This window comes from Choloepus didactylus, chromosome 15, assembly GCF_015220235.1.
Source record: "Choloepus didactylus isolate mChoDid1 chromosome 15, mChoDid1.pri, whole genome shotgun sequence".
NCBI lineage: Eukaryota > Metazoa > Chordata > Mammalia > Pilosa > Megalonychidae > Choloepus > Choloepus didactylus.
Window position 1 is genome coordinate 75,849,196 of NC_051321.1, and position 17,605 is coordinate 75,866,800.

Below are 17,605 nucleotides of genomic sequence, written 5' to 3' on the forward strand. Positions count from 1 at the left end.
CTCTGAACTTTTTCTGTGTGTCCTTTATCCTCTTATAAAGGACTTTAATAAGCAAATTATGACCCACCTTGAATGGGCTGGGTCACATCTCAATTGAAGTACCCTAATCAAATGTCCCACCCATAATAGGTCTGCACTCACAGGAATGCATTAAAAGAATATGGCCTTTTCTGGGGCACATAAGAGCTTCAAACTAACACACCTATATTCTAAATTCTGACTCTATGCGTTTGCTTACTCTAATTGTTTCAAACCTGTGAGATCCTGCAGTATTTGTCTTTTTGTGTCTGACTTATTTCACTCAACATGATGTCTTCAGGGTTTATCCATGTTGTCGCATGTTTCAGGACTTCTTTCCTTTTTTACGGCTGAATAATATTCCATTGAATGTACATACCACATTTTATGTATCCATTCATCTGTTGATGGACAGTTGGGGTTGCTTCTATCTTTTGGCAATTGTGAATAATGCTGATGTGAACATCAGGGTGCAAATACCTGTTCCAGTTCCTGCTTTCAATTCTTTTCGGTATATATGTAGTAGTGGAATTGCTGGGTCATATGGTAATTCTATACTTAGCTTTCTGAGGAGCCACCAAATAGTCTTCCACAGTGGTTGAACCATTTAACATTCCCACCAGCAATGAATGAGTGTTCCTGTTTCTCCACATCCTCTCCAACACTCGTTATTTTCCAATTTCTAATAATAGACATTCTACTGGGTGTAAAATGATATCTCATTATGATTTTGATTAGCATTTCTCTGATGGCTAATGAGGTTGAGCATCTTTTCATGTGCTTTCTGGCTATTTGTATCTTCTTTAGAGAGATGTCTATTCAAGTCTTTTGCCAGTTTAATTGGGTTGTCTTTTTGTTGTTACGTTAAAGGATTTCTTTATTCTGGATATTAAACCTTTATGGGATATGTGGTTTCCAAATATTTTCTCCCATTGTATAGGTTGTCATTTACTTTCATGGTAAAGTCCTTGGAAGCACAAAAGTTTTTAATTTTGATGAGGTCCTGTTGATCTATTTTTTCTGTTGTTGCTTGTGTTTTGGGTCTATGTGTTACCTTAAAATGAATCAGCCGGAGTCCTCTCCTGGCATGGAGGCCTAATCTTATGTAGCAGTCCAGCTGTATTGTAGTTACATGTTTTTTCCTAAGTTCCTAGTTTTAGAGATATGGAAAATTACTTAGAGGTGAAATAACACAATGCCTGGGACTTGCTTCCAATTACTTCAGGGGCATAGGTGGGGAGTAGGTGTATCAAGATTGGCCTTGAGGTAATGATTATTGAAGCTGAGAGCGAGCAGTTTATTATACTGCTCTGTTTTGTGTATGTTCTTCAAAACAAAAAACTTTTTATTTTATTTTTATTTTTTTTATGTCAATCGTTGTACAGTGCTTCCATGCCATGGTTCACTCTTAGGAATTCTGAAGTCATGATTACTTACCTACGTGGGTCTGTGGGGCCTTTAACAGTGTGCCAGCTCCTGGGGCCGACTGTGAATGAGCACAGGGGGCGGAGCTTGAGGCTGCTCCTGGGGAGTGGTGTGAGCCGGGGCCCCTCAAGTTTTCTGGGGCCTCCTGGCTGCAGGGAATGGCCTCAGTAGACCCCTGTTCAGAACACATTGACTGCACCGTCTCCTGCCCTTGGAAAGAGGGGTATGTAGGTCCCTAACGGCAGGAATGGCAGGGACCACCGAGCCAGCCAGCCCTGCCCTGGTTGGCACGCTCACGGGTCTGGGAGGCGGCACTGTTACGGCAAGGAAGGCAGGCTCTGTGCTAGCAGCCAGATTCTCCCAAGGGCCCTTTCCCTATTGCGTTTGTGAGTTCACAAGCCATGACCCTGGACTATTATAGATACAAAACCGAGGGTGGTGGGAACTAGATCATCTCCGTGACTCCTTCTAGCATGGATGCTTCGTAAATCTGTAAGTCTAGGATTTGGGGTGGCGGCCTAAAGAGGTTCCCCTTCAGAAGTCCTAAAGTCCAAGAGCTGAGACGAACGCTGAGAGGTGACATGGGTCCGGCCCCTTGTCACACTGATGGGCAGTGAGGCCTGGGGAGCGAGGGCCTGTCTCCAGGTCGCTGGTTGAGATTCTGTTCTGGGCGGGCTGGGACCAGGTTTCCTTCAGTAGACATTGCTGTCTTTCTTTGGGCCCCCTGAGCTGGTGACCAGAGGGGACCCCTGTTTGCACCTTGCTCAGATGTGTGGCCTCCCACTGTCCTGCCCCGTGACCCAGGGAGGAGTGGCCAGCCCCTGCCCAAGGGTGGTGGACGGAAGCCAGCAGCCACTCACCTGGGTGAGGGTTCCATAACTTTTAATCTCTGCAAGCAGGGCCAGGTACTTCCGCTGGTAGGAATGTGGACGGTTAACACTTGAGCTGGCCGAAAACTAGCTTTGTACGGGAATGAGGAGAGTTTTCAGATAAGGAAATAAATCTCTTCCCTGTTTTAAAAAACATACATTCATATGAATTCACATAAACCAAATAGATGTATATACTTGTGTGTGTGTGTGTGTGTGTGTGTGTACTTTTGGTCTTGAATTACACATTACAAAGTGCTCAGTGGTAGCCTTTGGGATGGGGGGTAAAGGGGAGAGAGACTTTGGCTTTTCGCTTTGTGCCTTTCTGTTCTGCTTGAATTTCCCTATGGTGTATTTGCATTCCTTTTATTTTTAAAAAACATCATCAGGGATTATCTGAGCTGTGTGGTTTGAAGGATTGTATTTAAATTTTTCTATAAAAACAGATTAAGGGTTTAATATAAAAAAAGCTAATTCACACAAAATAATGATGTTCTGAAACATGCTACAACATGGATGGGTCTTGACGATATCATGTTGAGTGAAATACACCAGAAACAAAAGGACAAATATTGTATGATTTCACTTACATGAAATACGAAGGAAAACAAATTCTTAGAGACAGAGAGTGGATTACTGGTTTCCAGGCTATGGAGAGTTATTGCTTGATGGGTGCAGAGTTTCTGTTTGGGGTGAAGAAAAAGTTCTGGTGATGGTTGGTGGCAACGGCAGCACAATATTGCGAATGTAATTAATAACACTGAATTGTCCATATGATAGTGTTTATAGTGGGAAAATGTGTATTGTAAATATATTACCATAATAAAAATTAAAAGTATATATGTATGGGAAAATTTTTTTTTAATGATACACAAATGAGTATCCCAGCTCCAGGCCTGCGTGGTCGGCCCCGTGGGACGTCTCGCGACCACGTGCTTCCGGCCCCAGGTTGACGCTTCCTGGCCCCTGCCTCCTGCAGCCATTCAGTCCTCTTCTGAGCCCCGTGCTGACCGTCTGGGGAGGACACTCCTGTGCCCTTCCGCCACTGCCACCACCCTTCCTTTCCCTCCCAGGACCCTGGAAGTCAGGCAGTCCCCAGTAGATGCCAGCCTTGCTCCTGGCCATTGCTGGGGCAGAGAACTGACCAGGGTCCCAGTGGGGTAGGGGAATGGGCTGTGAGCCGTCTGTTCTGGGCAGTTTTGCTCCTGTCCTAGCCCAGCATTTCTCGAGTCCTGGGTTTGGGGACTCTAGCCAGTTCCCTTGGGGGGCCTTGAAGTCTAGCAGCGTACTTGTGCACAAATACACAGCTCTAGGAGCAGGCACTTTTTCAGTCCCTGAGAAGCCCCCGATGCTCCTTTTCTGTTCTTTCACCAAATACATGAGTCTTGGTGCTTGTCCTCATAGCTTGTTGCTGGGAAGAAGCAGCCAGACCGGGTGCGGGTACCTTAAAGGAAAGTGTTTCCTACAGTGTGGACTACGGAATCAGCAAAGTCAGCATCACCTGGGGAGGTTGTTTACATTTCAGATTCCTGGGCCCATCCTAGGGTACAGGGCCCAGAATGATTGGGGCCGAGACCCAGCACTTTTTGCGAGCTCTCCACGTGAGGAAGCAATGCTACACAGTGTGGCCCGAGGTCAAGCAGCATCAGCATCGCCTGGGAGCTTGTTGGAAATGCAGATTCTCGGGCCCCACTGTGACCCACTGATTCAAAGACACCAGGGGTGCCACCCAATGACCTGCATTTTAACAGGCTCAGCGGGTGGCTGTTTTGCGGACTAAAGTTGGAGAAACACTGATATAGCCAGAGAGGGCCACAGCTGGCTGGAATGCACTGCAGGTAGATGGTCCCCGGGAGGAAAGGGAGGGCATACTTGTGCCTCAACGTCCCCGGAGAAAGGCAGGTTTCTAAGAATTGGACCCTAAGGAGGCAGCTGACTGCCACCTGTGGGGGGTCTCTCCAGGGAGCACCTGTGCCCAGGTGCTGTGGTCAGAAGCGCGGTCTAGACCTCTGGTACAGCCAGCTTTGCACTCGCATCGGAAATGGGAAACACTGCCTTGCACCGGCCTGTTTCCCTTGTTAAAACACAGAAGTAGGAGAAAGGCCTTGTTCAGGGCAGAGGGTTTGATATTCCCCAGATGCCAAAAAGAAAGCAGCTCTGTGTCCCCTTCTGGCAAGGACGGCGAGGGTTGGATGGGAGTTGGAGTGGAGGGAGAAAGGCCTCAGAGCCCCTGCTTGGGCCCCCTTCGTGCCCACATATGCAGCCTTGGGGTGCTGGGAGCAGCTTTGCCAAGGACGGCAGGCCTCGTGGTTGGCCTCTTTTGAGGAAAAGCCAGGGCCAGCCATGAAGGCTGGAGGTGAGCAGATCTCCTAATTTTCAAAAGGGGATCAGGTGGTGGGGATGAGGGGGGGGGGTATGTCAAATCCCTGAGCCGGGGAGTTTTTGGATGTTGATCACAGCAGTCTCCTGGGACACATCTCAGTGGTAGTTGGCTTATGAGCTCTCAGGAGGGGAAGAGGTGGGGTGGGGAACTGGGGCGGGGAGTGGAGCAGGTGGCCCAGGCTCCAGGCTAAGTGCTTTTCTGCATGCGGTGATTAGGCAGGTGTTAGAACCCTCCCCTGGAGGAGGCCACCTGAGCCTGCGGTGAACAAACTGGCAGCGTGGGCTGGCTGGTGGTAGCTAGAGCTAGGTGGATGTGCAGTGGGTTGAATGTACCTGGGCTGGTGCCCGAGGGAGTGATGTGGGGGTGGGGCCTGGGGTGGGGGGAGTTGTCTAATGACAGTGCAGGGGTGTCATTCCTTGGTCCCGTTTTTAATCAGTTACTTGGAAGAACACAAATGCCATGCTTACCAAATTGGTGAAGATAAGGGAAAGCTGATTTATATCAGTGTTAAATTTCTTGAACTTGATAGCTGTGCTTAAGATGGTTACATAAGTGGGTGTCCTTGTTCTCAGGAACTGCATGCACGTGGCAGTCTTGTTAGAGAACATGGTGTGTGCAGCCTACTCTCCAGTGTTTAGAAAAGGGAGAAATAGATAATTAGAAGATATAACAAGCATTGCAGATGCAAATAGTTGGTAAATCTGGGTGTCTGTGTGGGAGGTACGTTGGAGTTCTATGCATTGTTTCTGTATTATTTTAACAACTTTCCTGTAAGGTTGAATATATTTAATAAAAGTAGTTTTTTGTTTTTTGTTTTTTTTTAAACCAACAAAGCTGAGAGAATAGCTGTTTGGTGTCAGTCAATACCTCAGAAGCTATCCAGAGGCTGCAGTGTTGGGCAGAACCTAAGAGAGAAAAGAGTGGGGAGCAGCAGGCTTGCAACTGTTTTGGTGGGGGGGGGGGTGGGATGTTCTGGGAGAAGGGAAGACTTGAGATGGTCTGTAGGGGAGAGAAGACGGCCCAGGGACACAAAGCCAGTTGCGCTGCCGCGGGATTAGACCCTCCTGTGGGGCCCTCTAGGCTCCTGAGCTAGTTGCCAGGAGGCAGACTCCAACTCGGGGGCGGGAAACTCCCTGAAAGCCCAGAATGAGCACCCACCCATGTGTGCAGGCAGGGGCGGGGCCCGCCTCACCCGGGCTGGCGCAGAGCAGGGCCGCCGCGGACTGAAGGGGCCTGTGTGGGCTATTTCAGTCTTGGAAGAGTAGCTCCGACTCTGAGAGCCAGGAGAGAGGCTGGACTCAAGTAATACTGCTTAGAAATCCCCGCCTCAACTGGGCCTTTGTTAAAGTTGCATTTTTAACAGGCAGTACAGCACCACTGGGACCCAGGTTTTTGTAACATAGATGGTGTGTGTGTGTGTGTGTGTGTATGTGTGTTTGTGTGTGTACACATATATTTCTTTTCCAAAGTTAGCTTGATATACCCGTAGTACTGCACCTTGATTAATAACAGTGATCGTTTCATATCACCACTTTAAAAATAGCTACGTAATACCTACTACATGGATCTGCCATAATTTATTTAGCAATGGTAGATATTTAGAGTTCTTTATTGTTATTAAAAATAGTGCTGCAGTAAATTCCATGGCCTTATGTCATTTCACCCAGGTGTATAAGTGTGTCTGGGAAACAAATTTTTAACGTAGAATTCCTGGATCCAAGGGTGGGTGCACTTTAAATTAATTTTGATAGACCTGGCCGAAATGCTCGCCAGTGAGGTGTTCCTGTTTGTATTTCACCAAGTGTTTGAGGTCCTGCTTTTCCACATACTTGCCAGTATAGTGAATTACCTGATTTAAAAATTTTTCCAATCTGATGGGTAAAGAGTGACATCTGTATGTTTTTAATTGGCATTTCTCTTCATATACTAGTGAAGGTGAAATCTGTAGTTCCTTTTCTGTAATTGCCTGTTCACATCATTTGACAGTTTCTCTAGTCTGTTGGTCTTTTTCTTATTGATTTCTTTTTTTAAAGAGCTTTTTGTTTTAAAACAAGGCCTGTAAAACATTTTTCCTAAAATTGTCATTTATCTTGTCTTTATGTTGTTTTGCAGAGATTTTATTTTATACCTTGGGGATTGGGGCCATTTCTTACACTTAAATATAATCTGGCTGAAATTTATTTTGGTGTAAGGAATGGAGTAGTAGCCCAGCTGTGCTTATCTTTAAAACTGTCACCTGGCTGTGGAATGGCCTTTTGGCTCCACTCTTCTGGGAGGAGACCAGAAGTGGGGGTGGCTGTTTGGTTCCCAAAGGTCCTGCTTGGTGATGGGTTTCCTAAAGGGAAGGTGTTCCAGTTTGCTAATGCTGCCATTATGCAAAACACCAGAAATGGATTGGCTTTTATAAAGGGGGTTTATTTGGTTACAAAGTTACAGTCTTAAGGCCATAAAGTGTCCAAGGTAAGGCATCAACAATTGGGTACCTTCAGTGGAGGATGGCCAGTGGTGTTCGCAAAACTCTGTTAGCTCGGAAGGCTGGCATCTGCTCCGGAATTCTGGTTTCAAAATGGCTTTCTCCCAGGACGTTCCTCTCTACGCTGCAGCTCCTGTCAAAATGTCACTCTCAGTTGTTCTTGCTCCTTCTGTTTGTGAGCTCATTTTTATGGCTCCAGTGATTTAATTCAGACCTACCCTGAATGGGTGGGGTAACACCTCCATGGAAATTATCCAGTCAGTCATCACCCACAGTTGGGTGGGTCATATCTCCATGGAAACATCCAATCAAAAGGTTCCAACCCAATCAACACTAATACATCGGCCCCTACAAGATTGCATCAAAGATAATGGCGTTTTGGGGGACATAATACATCCAAACTGTCACAGAAGGTGTCAGGAACACATGTGCAGCTCCTCCTGCTCTCCCTCCGGGTGTCTCTGCTTCCTGCCCTCAGCTTCCTGGCTCATCGTTTAAATCCCCCAAGTCACCTTCTCCCCAGTGAAGTCTGAGGACTCGGGCAGAAGAATCAGGCCGAGGGCAGGACCTCAGAGGCTTAGTGCTGCCCATTCGCCTAGCCACTGGGGGATGAGCCAGGCCTCCCCGAGGGCAGGGCCATGGGACCTCAGCCACCACACGCTTAGGGAAGCTCCTCCTGAGTGTGACAGTGCACCCCTGAGTGACAGCTCGGAGGTGTCAGTCATTGGCTCTTTGTGTACCCGTTACTTGGAAGAGGCACAAATACCATGCTTACCAAATTGGTAGCTATCAAAGCTGAGCCAAGACATTTGGTGCCAGCCAGAACTTCTGGAGCTCTCCCCAAGGCCCAAGTGATGGGCAGAACCTACAAGAGAACTTTAGTAGGACTCACATAAGGCCTAGCATTGCCCAGAAAACCCAGCAGCCCTCAGACAGGGAGGTGGAGAGCTGCATCCATGAGGCAGGAGGGAGGGGTTCAAGAAGAAGACAAGCTGTGCAGGGGAGAGGGTATCTCGGGTCACATCACAGGCAGCCAGTTCCAGATCTCTCCAAGGTCACCAGGCCATCTCCCACTTCTGTGCTGCTCTGCCTAGAGTCCCCTTCGGACCCACTGCCCACAACAAATTGCCACACTGATAGGGCAGAGAACCAGACTGGCTCTGAAGGAACCAGTGGCCCCAGAAGGGACTTCAGCTTCCTTGAAAACAACATGCCCAGATCTCCAAGGGAGAAATGAAGGGCAAAGAGAAACCTGTGGGTGGATAGAGACATTCAGAGCAGTGGTTCTCAAAGTGTGGTCCCTGGAGCAGCAGCACCAGCAAATTTGCTAGAAATGCAAATTCTGCTTCTGTTGCCTCAGAAGTTCCAGGAGTGGGCCCAGCAGTCTGTTGTCACAAGCCCTCCAGGTGATTCTGATGCACACTGTGGCTTGAGAACCAGCTGTCTTTGCTGACCTGGGGCCTTGGGACTTCTTCACACACCCTGGCTTGGTGCCTCTGCAGACGGTAGCAGTAGCTAATTGAAAAGGGAGGCGGGTTGTATGGCAGTCTGAGTGGCTGGTGCCATGGTGGTCTGGGTCCTCCTGGGCACTTTAATTGGCATGGAACTCTGCAGATGGATCTGTGTGAAGAGGGACCCAGCTGGTACCAGCAGGCAGGGGCCCTGGCTTCCGGGCTTTGGCCCCTTCTGTTACTGAATGGTCTGCAAGCCACTTAGCCCCTCCGGGCTTCTGCCTTTCTGCAGAAACTGGGGGTGGGGGTGGCCTCACGCACCCTGATTGCAGACCCCAGATAAGATGAGCCCTCCTGAGTCCTGTCTCGTTCCTAGAAACAGTGAGTCCCCACCACACCAGGTCCCCTTGCCCGACAAGCCAGGAATTGGAGAACGGAAAGTGTGGCTTGGCTGAACCAGGAGGGAGACCACTGTGGGTAGCTTGGGGTCTGGGATGGGCACAGGGAGACAGGGCCCTCTGGCTGCAATGAGAATACCAGAAGATAAAGACAACTAGACCCAGGCCCCCTGAGAATGGGGCAGTGCATGCACTCGCTTACACGGTGGGGCAACAGGTCCAGACGCAGGAAGCCTCTTTTGTCAGCAGGGTTGAGAGTGAAGCTTGGGTGGAAGTGCTTTTCAGGGGAGCCCCAGGCTTGCACCATGCACAGAGACATACGGTGCAAAGGTTGGTAAATCTTCTGTGGTCGAGGGGCATGCACGTGTGTCCCGCCTGAGGCAGGCAGCCTGCAGTCCTTTGCCCTTTCTAGCCGGAGGCCCCGGCAGATAGAGGGGAAACTTGGTTGCTACAAGTCAGGCCTGATGCAACGTGTGGTCCTGCAGGGGCCTGGGTTGTGGTTTGTTGCTTTTGTGCCAAGGCTGGCCCTATGTCTGTGGCTGGTGGGGGCTGGGCAGAGCCTGAATGTGCTTTCCTCTTCCGTTTCAGATCTCCCCATGAGCTACCCCGGCGGCTATCCCCCGCCCGCAGGCGGCTATCCCCCTGCTGCACCCGGTAAGAGGGGCTGGGGTGGAGCGGGGAGAGGGGACAGTGGGGAAGGCAGGAATAATAGTGTTTTCTGGTAGTTCCCTCCCTCCCCATCTTCCCCCCATGGCACAGCCACGTGGGAAAGGGAGGAACCAATGAGTTGGGGCCGGGTCTAGAGGAAACATGGGCCCCAAGGCCAGGAGAGGCCTGGGTTCGAGTTTGGTTCCGGAGGGGCAGGACCCAGGCTCTTGCCTTACTATCTTATGGCATTGAGCCAATGCTGCCCCTTCTCCAAGGCTCCATTTTCTCCCCTGCAAGATGGCCTCAAGGGCCTCTCCCTGTGCCACCTGGATGTTAATGAGGATGCCAGTTAAAGCCTCCTGAAGCTCTGTCAGGTGACAGGGCTCCTCCCCTGGGCTCCAGGTGCATGGTTTTGCAGCAGGGTCCCCTACCGAGGGAGGAAACGAGACGTTCCTCACTGTAGCTGCCCAGATGCTGTGGCAGCAGGTGGCACTGAGTTTAAACCACCTGGTCCGGGATCCAGACATGGCCCCAACTTCACCATTTCCCCCCATACGTAGGAGTCACCTACCCTGGCCCTGGCCCCTCCTGATTTTCCTAAAGTGAGATCTGATCCCCACAATCAGAGAGGAAATGTCAGGGCTCCTGGGATAAGGGAGGAAGGGTGGCCTTTCCCATGCCCCCGAGCTGTGGCTGCCCCTCGCCCCAGGGTCTACCCAGCTGAGGGGCTCAAGTCTGAGCACCAGTAGACCCGTGGGTCACTTGGGACCTGCCCTCCCATTTGACAGGTGAAGGGACAGGCCCAGGCTGGGCAGGCGGCTCAGCCACAGGCTCACTGCAGAGCAGGGATCGAGCTGGGCCCTTTCTCTCTGACCCACGCCCGGCCCCCGATTTGCCCACACGGTCTCAGCCCCCTCCCTGATAGGAGTCCGACCCTCCATGGCCTGCCACTGCCACCACTTGTCAGCACAGGAGAGGGAGAGGGCTGGTGACACGGGGAAGGATCTGCCCTGAGTTTCCTGGAGCCCAGGAGCTGAGAAGCCAAAACCAGGCCTTCAGGGCCTTTCCCCTGCCATGGGGGGCACATCTAACAGATGAACGGCCCCAGCTAGGGGGCCACCACGTGGCCATGTTGGTGACAGCATAGGTGTGAACATCGACTGGGCAGGTGCGGGCACCTGCTCACTCGGTCCCCCTCCAGCACATCCAGGGAGGCTGGTTAGACCATTTGCTGAGGAGCCCAAGCCCACGGTGGTAGAGCACTTGCCCCAGGCCATGCCTCCTGTTCCAGCTGGTTCCGAGCTGGGGCTTTTTCCAGCTGTCTTCCCATGTTGTACATTTTCTATCCTCTCATCCTCCCTCTCCCAGATATTTGCTAGCAAACAGCCAAACCAGCAGCCGACCCCATCCCCCCATGCTCTTGCATCCCCCTGGGTTCTCCGAGCCCCCTGAGCTGATCACAGCCAGGTGCCCAGTGCCATGTCCCGAACGGTCAGCTCCTGCGCCCCATCCTTCTGCTCCGGGAGGGTCTCAGGAATGTCCGCTGAGCTCCGGCCCTCCCTGGAAGGAGGGGCAGGTGTCCCCCTCTTCCTCTGGCCATGCATTTCTGGGGTGTCTGGAATGCTGCCTCACCCCCTCTCCAGACCCCTTGGGAGCTCAGCACCTCTGCCTTTCCCCTTTTGGGGGCCCCTTGGGGCTCATGTACCTGGTGTTGCTTTCAGGTGGTGGTGCCTGGGGGGGTGCCGGCTACCCCCCGCCCAACATACCGCCCATCGGGCTGGATAACGTGGCCAGCTACGCGGGGCAGTTCAACCCAGACTGCCTCTCGGGAATGGTGAGTCCGGCCTCCTGCCGAGGCTGCCCCTGCGGCAGGCTCTGCATGGCCAGGGGTTGAGGGCTGCTGGTTGCCCGTGGCCTTGGTGTCTGTGGGTGTCCCCCTGGGGTGCGGGTTGTGCTGAGCTGCCTCCTGGGTTGTGGGGCTTTCTTCAAGGCTCTGCTGCCTGCTCGCTGCCCTTGTCTGGGTCTCACTTGTGTCCTCTGAGTAGAATGCAGGGAATGGAGGGTATTGGCCCCGGTGGTCACTCGGGTCCCTTTCTGCTCTGGGGGTTGCACAGGAGGTGGTACCTTCATGGACTGCACCTTCTGTATGTGCTCAACCTGAGGGCTGATTGGGGGGGGAGATGTGTGCATGAGTGTGTGCGTGTGTGCATGAGTGTCTGTGCATTTGTTTGTGTGCACATGCGGGGCCGAGTGTGGACACATATGGGTATCCTGGTGGGGCCTGAGAACAGTGGGTGGCAGGTAGCATAGGAGGACATGCTGCTTCAATTTGTTGTTTTGCTTTTAAAATAATGTATTTATTGAAAACAAATGTGTGTTCAGTGTAAGCAGTGCCTCCAGCATGCAACGTCATCAGTGCTGGGCCCAGTTCTAGACCCTGGGGATGTGGGAGTAAATGAAACAGCAATCTCAGCCCTGGTGTACATGCCATCTGGTTGAAAGAGCCACAGGTGACATTCGCACCATGCCGTGTCAGAGAAGGCGTTGGTGCTGTGGAAGGAGGAGCAGGATGAGGGGGTCTGGAGCGTGGGGTTGGGTGATGTGGGCAAGGTGGGCCTTGCTGAGAGGGTGACGTTGACTGGAGCACAGGCAGGATGAAGGTAGGGGGCAAGTTGTGCAGATGCCAGAGGGGAGGGTTCCCGGCAGAGGGACGCCAGCACCCTGAGGGGGGAGTGGACAAAAGGTGAGCAGTGAGTCCAGCTGTCCACGTCTCACCGGGTGCAGGAGGCCGAGCTAAGGATTTGGACATTTTCTCTGGATGCAATAAGGACCACGTAGAAAGTCCAAGCGCTAGTCCAGTCTTGCCAAGCCCCCTCGGGGTGTCTGTGGTTAATGGGTGGGACGTGATGGTGCCACCCCCACACCCCCACATTGCAGCATGGGCCCCGGACCGTCTTGGGCAGTGCGCTCACCTTCACCCAGTCGGTATGGGGTGGAAAGAGCAGGCACGGGGGGAGGGATGGCCAGCTCCCTGGGGCAGGGGTTGAGGATCTCTGGTTTGGATCCATAGAGATCTAAATCAGGACCCAGCTCTGTCATTACTGGCTGTGCCGCCAGCCCTCCCAAACCTTTTTTTAAGAGCAGTCGTAGGTTTATAAAAACTCGTATAGAAAGTACCGAGTTCCCTTATGCCACCCCTCTCCTAGCTGTGCAGCTTTGAGGCAGTGACCTCACCTCTCTGAGCCCTTTCTGCCTCTGAAAATTGGGTATGATGGTACATCATCTTTCCCACACGGAGACGCTGTGAGGATGCAGTGGGCTGAGTGCTGGTGGGTGGTTTGACTCTGCTTGTGCCCTTGGGAGCCACTCGCCACGGGGATCAGGTCTGGGAAGGGCAGGTGGCCCAGCACGGCTGTGGCCTGTTGGGACCCCTGTTCTCAGGCCCTGCTTTGTCCACTTTCAGGCGGCCAACATTTCGGGGACGTTTGGAGGCGCCAACATGTCAAACCTGTTCCCTGGAGCCCCTGGAGGTGGTTATCCTCCAGTCCCCCCAGGGGGCTTTGTGCAGCCCCCTTCCGCCCAGCAGCCCATTCCGCCCTATGGAATGTACCCACCTCCTGGGGGAAATGCCCCCTCTGGGATGCCTTCGTATCCACTGTACCCAGGAGCGCCGGTTCCAGGCCAGCCCATGCCGCCCCCCGGCCAGCAGCCTCCGGGCACCTACCCTGGCCAGCCGCCGATGACCTACCCGGGGCAGTCGCCAGTGCCACCCCCTGTGCAGCAGCAGCAGCCGGTGCCAAGCTACCCAGCATACCCAGGGTCCGGGCCCGTCACCCCCGCCGTGCCCCCAGCCCAGGTGAGTGCCAGCCCTGTGCCACCCTCGGTCCCTGCCAGTGCCCCAAAGGCGAGAGACATTTGACAGTGGCCCAGTGTCTTCTGTCAGCAAGGAGGGCGTGCCGGGAGGGTGGGGGGTGGCACGGCAGGGGTCCCTCCAGTCTCAGCTTCCTGTTTTAGCAGTGTCAGTTTCTCTGACCCCCACCCCTGGTTCAGTTAGATGTTCCACGTGCCGGGTGGGTCTCGGTGTCCCCAGCGGACCCCTTTCCATCCCTCTTGGGTTGTCCCTCTCCTGGCCGTGCATTTTGTGAGAGCTGCCGGGGCTGCTGCTCTCAAAGGGTTCTGTCCAACAGCCCTTTTGAGTCTTCGTTCCACTTGATACACCCTTCCCAACAGGTTTTGGAGAATTCCTAAAAGATCTTGTAGGTAGGGGAGATTATTGTGACTCCTCTGGGGTTGATGTTGATTTGTTTTGGAGAGCAGTCCGTGTTTGCAGAGTCTAGAATTCATTGCCATGGCAACACAGGCCAACCCAGCCAAGTTCAGGGTGGGTGGTATGTGCTCGTCTACCATTTTTGGGTGGAGGAGCCCCTCTCCACCCTGCCCCCCACACCAGACCAGCCTTCTGTCCTCCCTTTTTTCCTGAGCTTATCCCTTGACAGTATTATAGCCAGCTTGCACTAGCCACAGGAGATAATCCATCAGGAGACAGTGGGAAATTCAAATTTGTGCTGCTGCGCAGCTGTAGATGTCAGGAGGAAGTTCGGCTGCCAAGCAGGTCCCAGCATCCAGAAAGCAGTGCCAGGGGCTGGTGACAGTCCTGGGGCGCTGGCCTGGGAGTAAGGGTCGGGGCGCCATGTGCCGTCATGGAGGTGGGGCGCCTGATGTGGGGTGCACAAAGGTGCTGCGTGGGCTCTCCGGGCCCCCTAGGAGGACCCCGTGGTGGTGAGGGTCCCGGGGTGGCAGGCTGCCCCTGCTCGTAAGGCTGGCCCTGCCCTGGAGGACCCAGGCCTGGGGCAGCTTTTCAGGGTCAGGACTCGACCACAGGTGGGCTCCTGGTGAAAGGAGCCAGGCAGGAGCCCTGGTGCCAGCACACAAGGACAGGTGATGGTCATGTTAGGTAGGTTGACTTGGCATAGAGTCCTGGGCTGTTCAGATTGTAGGCTCCTTCGGGGACACCAACTTTCAGAGAAAGGGTTGTTCCCAGGATCTGGGCTGTGTGGTTGTATGGTCATCTTACCTGTGTGTGTTTTCCTGAGTAGTTTGGAAACCGAGGCACCATCACCGACGCGCCCGGCTTTGACCCCTTGCGAGATGCCGAGGTCCTGCGGAAGGCTATGAAGGGCTTTGGTGAGAGACTCGGGTGACTCAAATTCTCCTGCCCATCCCCACCGCCCCCCACCCCCTGATTCCCCAGCACTGCACAGTGGCTCCAGGGGCAGGGGTGGCTGGAGGGAGGCAGATCTGGGCCTGGGGGTGGTAGAAGAGGAGGTAGACGTTGGGTGTGGCTGGGATGGCTGGAGAATTGGAGAACTGAGGCATCTCCATGACCCCCGTCCTGCCCGCTCCCGCCTCTTCCTCCAGGGACTGACGAGCAGGCCATCATCGACTGCCTGGGGAGTCGCTCCAACAAGCAGCGGCAGCAGATCCTCCTGTCCTTCAAGACAGCCTATGGGAAGGTGCGTGGGGGTGCGGAGAGCATGCACGGCCCACCCTGAGCCAGCGTTGAGGGTGGATCTCCCGGATGCATTAGGGCATTTCCCACTGCCACCCAGCCCTGGTCTCCCACGCCGTGGCACCTTCTTAGAAATCCCCTCCAGAGAGCTGAGGTTTGGTAAAAGAGGTGCCAGGAGGTCTGGGTTCTAGGCCCGGCCTTGCCACGACTGGCCTGGGACCGTGGACAAGTCATTCAAACACAACCCCTCCCCACCCTGCTGATATAAGAGCTTTGAAGGAACTAATGCAAGGGGGGGTATTTTTAACATTTGGGGGTTTGAGTCTTAGGGCGATAAAATAGGATAAATACTGAATAGATTGGTGCTCCAGCCCAGCGCTTCTGAAACCCGAATGTGCCACAGGCCCCCGGGGTCTGGCTTTGGTAGGTCTGGGGCAGGCCTGAGATCAGGCTTTTGGACCAGCACCCACAACAGTCCTCGGACTGTTCTCCCAGTAGCTGGGATCTAGGGTATTCTTACTCCACCTTCAGGGGCTTTTCAAAATAGATTTTAGATGTTTTTGTTGGTTGTTTTAATATCCAATCAGGATTTGATCAAAGATCTGAAATCTGAACTCTCGGGAAACTTTGAGAAGACAATCTTGGCTTTGATGAAGACCCCGATCCTCTTTGACGTTTATGAGATAAAGGAAGCCATCAAGGTGTGTACGTGTGTGTGTGCACGTGTGTGTGCACGTGTGTGGGCACATCCCAGAAGAACGCTGCTCTGTCGCTGCAGCTCCTGGGCCTGCCTGGGTTGGTGCCCAGGTGCTGTAGAGAGGTGAACTTCAGTGGTTTCCCCACAAGGCAGAAGACGTGGCGTCCAGCATCACAGAGCATTTAAATTTCTCTCCATCTAAAAATAAAGGTGGCAGGATCTGGGGTTGTAGAGGAAGCTGGTGACAAGGCAATGAGGCCGTGATTGGTCTCATTCTCCTCCATTAGGAATCCTTGGTAGCAAGTAACAGAGACTCACTTGAAGAGTCTAAGCGAGGTGAAGGGGGGGAATCAGTTATTGTGGAACCTGTGGAACCAGGGGTAGGAATGGCAGCCTGGCCTCGGGGCCGGACCAGGCGCTGTAAACAGCTGGGCCTGGGCAGGGTTCCTCTCTCACCTCAGCTCCTTCCTGAGTGTCTTCTTAGTTCTTCTGTTTCTGTGCGTCTCCTGCCAGGTCTCCTGGAGGAGGAGGCCTGCTGATCTCCCTGTTTGCCTCTCAGAGATCCAGCCACAGGAGAGACCAGTGGCGCTCAGCCCAGATTCCTAAGACAGGGCAGATTCTGATCTGCTTGGCTTGGGTTTGCCGCCTCCCACCGTCAGGATCTGCTGTGATCAGAGCGGGGGCACGGCCATCCCATCCAGTCCACATGGCTCCTGGATCCATAGCAGGTGTCCTGTGGGTGGGGAGGAGGCGGCTCCCACAGAAGGGAGCTAGTGCCCCGGAAGGAGCCCGAAAGGTCCCGAGAGGCCTGATGGACATGGTGACATTTCCTCCCCCCACGAGGAAAAGCAGAGGGAGATGTGACTTTCCTGAAACCCACCTCCATGCTGCCTTCCAGGGAGGGGATGAGGTGATTGCGGGGGGTGCAGGGTGGGAGGTACAGCCTGGGCCCCAGGGAGCAGCCCACAGCCTGAGGAGAGCTGGGGAAGGCCCCTGCCCAGCCCCCCGCCTCCAACCCCTTCCTGAGGCGGTGGTAATTGTGGAGGGCTGGGAACAACGGAGGCTTGAGGTCAGAGCCCAGGGGTGTCCCCGAGCATCTGTGACATGGGAGTGGTGGGTGCTCTCGTGATGAATGGTTTGTGCTGAATAAGGTGGTTCACGACAGCTCCTGGAGAACCAAATAATTTTGCAGTAGCTGTAGTGGTGTCACCATGGTAGCCAACACTGCAGTGCTCACTGTTCTGAGCATTGACATTTGTGAGCTCATTTCATCCTCGTGACTCCCTGTCACCTGTGAGGAAGGTGCTGGGAACACCTCCGCTTTCCAGACAAAGAAGCCGAGGCACAGAGAGGTTATGGAACGTCCCAAGGTCACACAGCTAGTCAGCAGCAGAGCCAAGATCCACACCTTTATAAAAGCCAGGCTGCCGCTCTTGTCCTCCGCCTTCTCGTGTCCCTGGCGGTACTGTCTCTCTAGCCATCGTTGCTGGCTTCTAGATGTTGCAGACACTCACAGTCCCCACCAGAACTGTCATTTTTCCATGTGTCTGTGAGTTTTTCTGCAGGTGTACTCTGAGCTCTTCACTTTAAACCCATCTTCCCAGTCGTTTCTCATCCCAGTCATGGGCTGGACTAGGAATGAACCTGCATCTGCTTTTTGCCTCAGACGAGTCACTGCTCTGAGCCTTAGTTTCCTTGTGGGTGGCTTGGGGGTGATCCTCCCCAGGACCCCCA

General features: G+C 53.3%; 1 protein-coding gene across 5 annotated transcripts in view; it reads left to right on the forward strand.

Annotated features, from left to right (window-relative positions):
- The window catches only part of ANXA11 (annexin A11), a 43,324-nt gene that overhangs the window by 17,328 nt on the left and 8,391 nt on the right, over positions 1-17,605 (forward strand). For all 5 annotated transcript variants that reach the window (XM_037804345.1, XM_037804344.1, XM_037804341.1 and 2 more), the window contains 6 exons: positions 9,606-9,671; positions 11,387-11,499; positions 13,129-13,521; positions 14,762-14,849; positions 15,084-15,178; positions 15,762-15,875. In XM_037804345.1, the coding sequence (XP_037660273.1) occupies positions 9,614-9,671; positions 11,387-11,499; positions 13,129-13,521; positions 14,762-14,849; positions 15,084-15,178; positions 15,762-15,875 (861 nt within the window). In that variant the 5' untranslated portion in view covers positions 9,606-9,613. The remainder of the gene's footprint in view (positions 1-9,605; positions 9,672-11,386; positions 11,500-13,128; positions 13,522-14,761; positions 14,850-15,083; positions 15,179-15,761; positions 15,876-17,605) is intronic.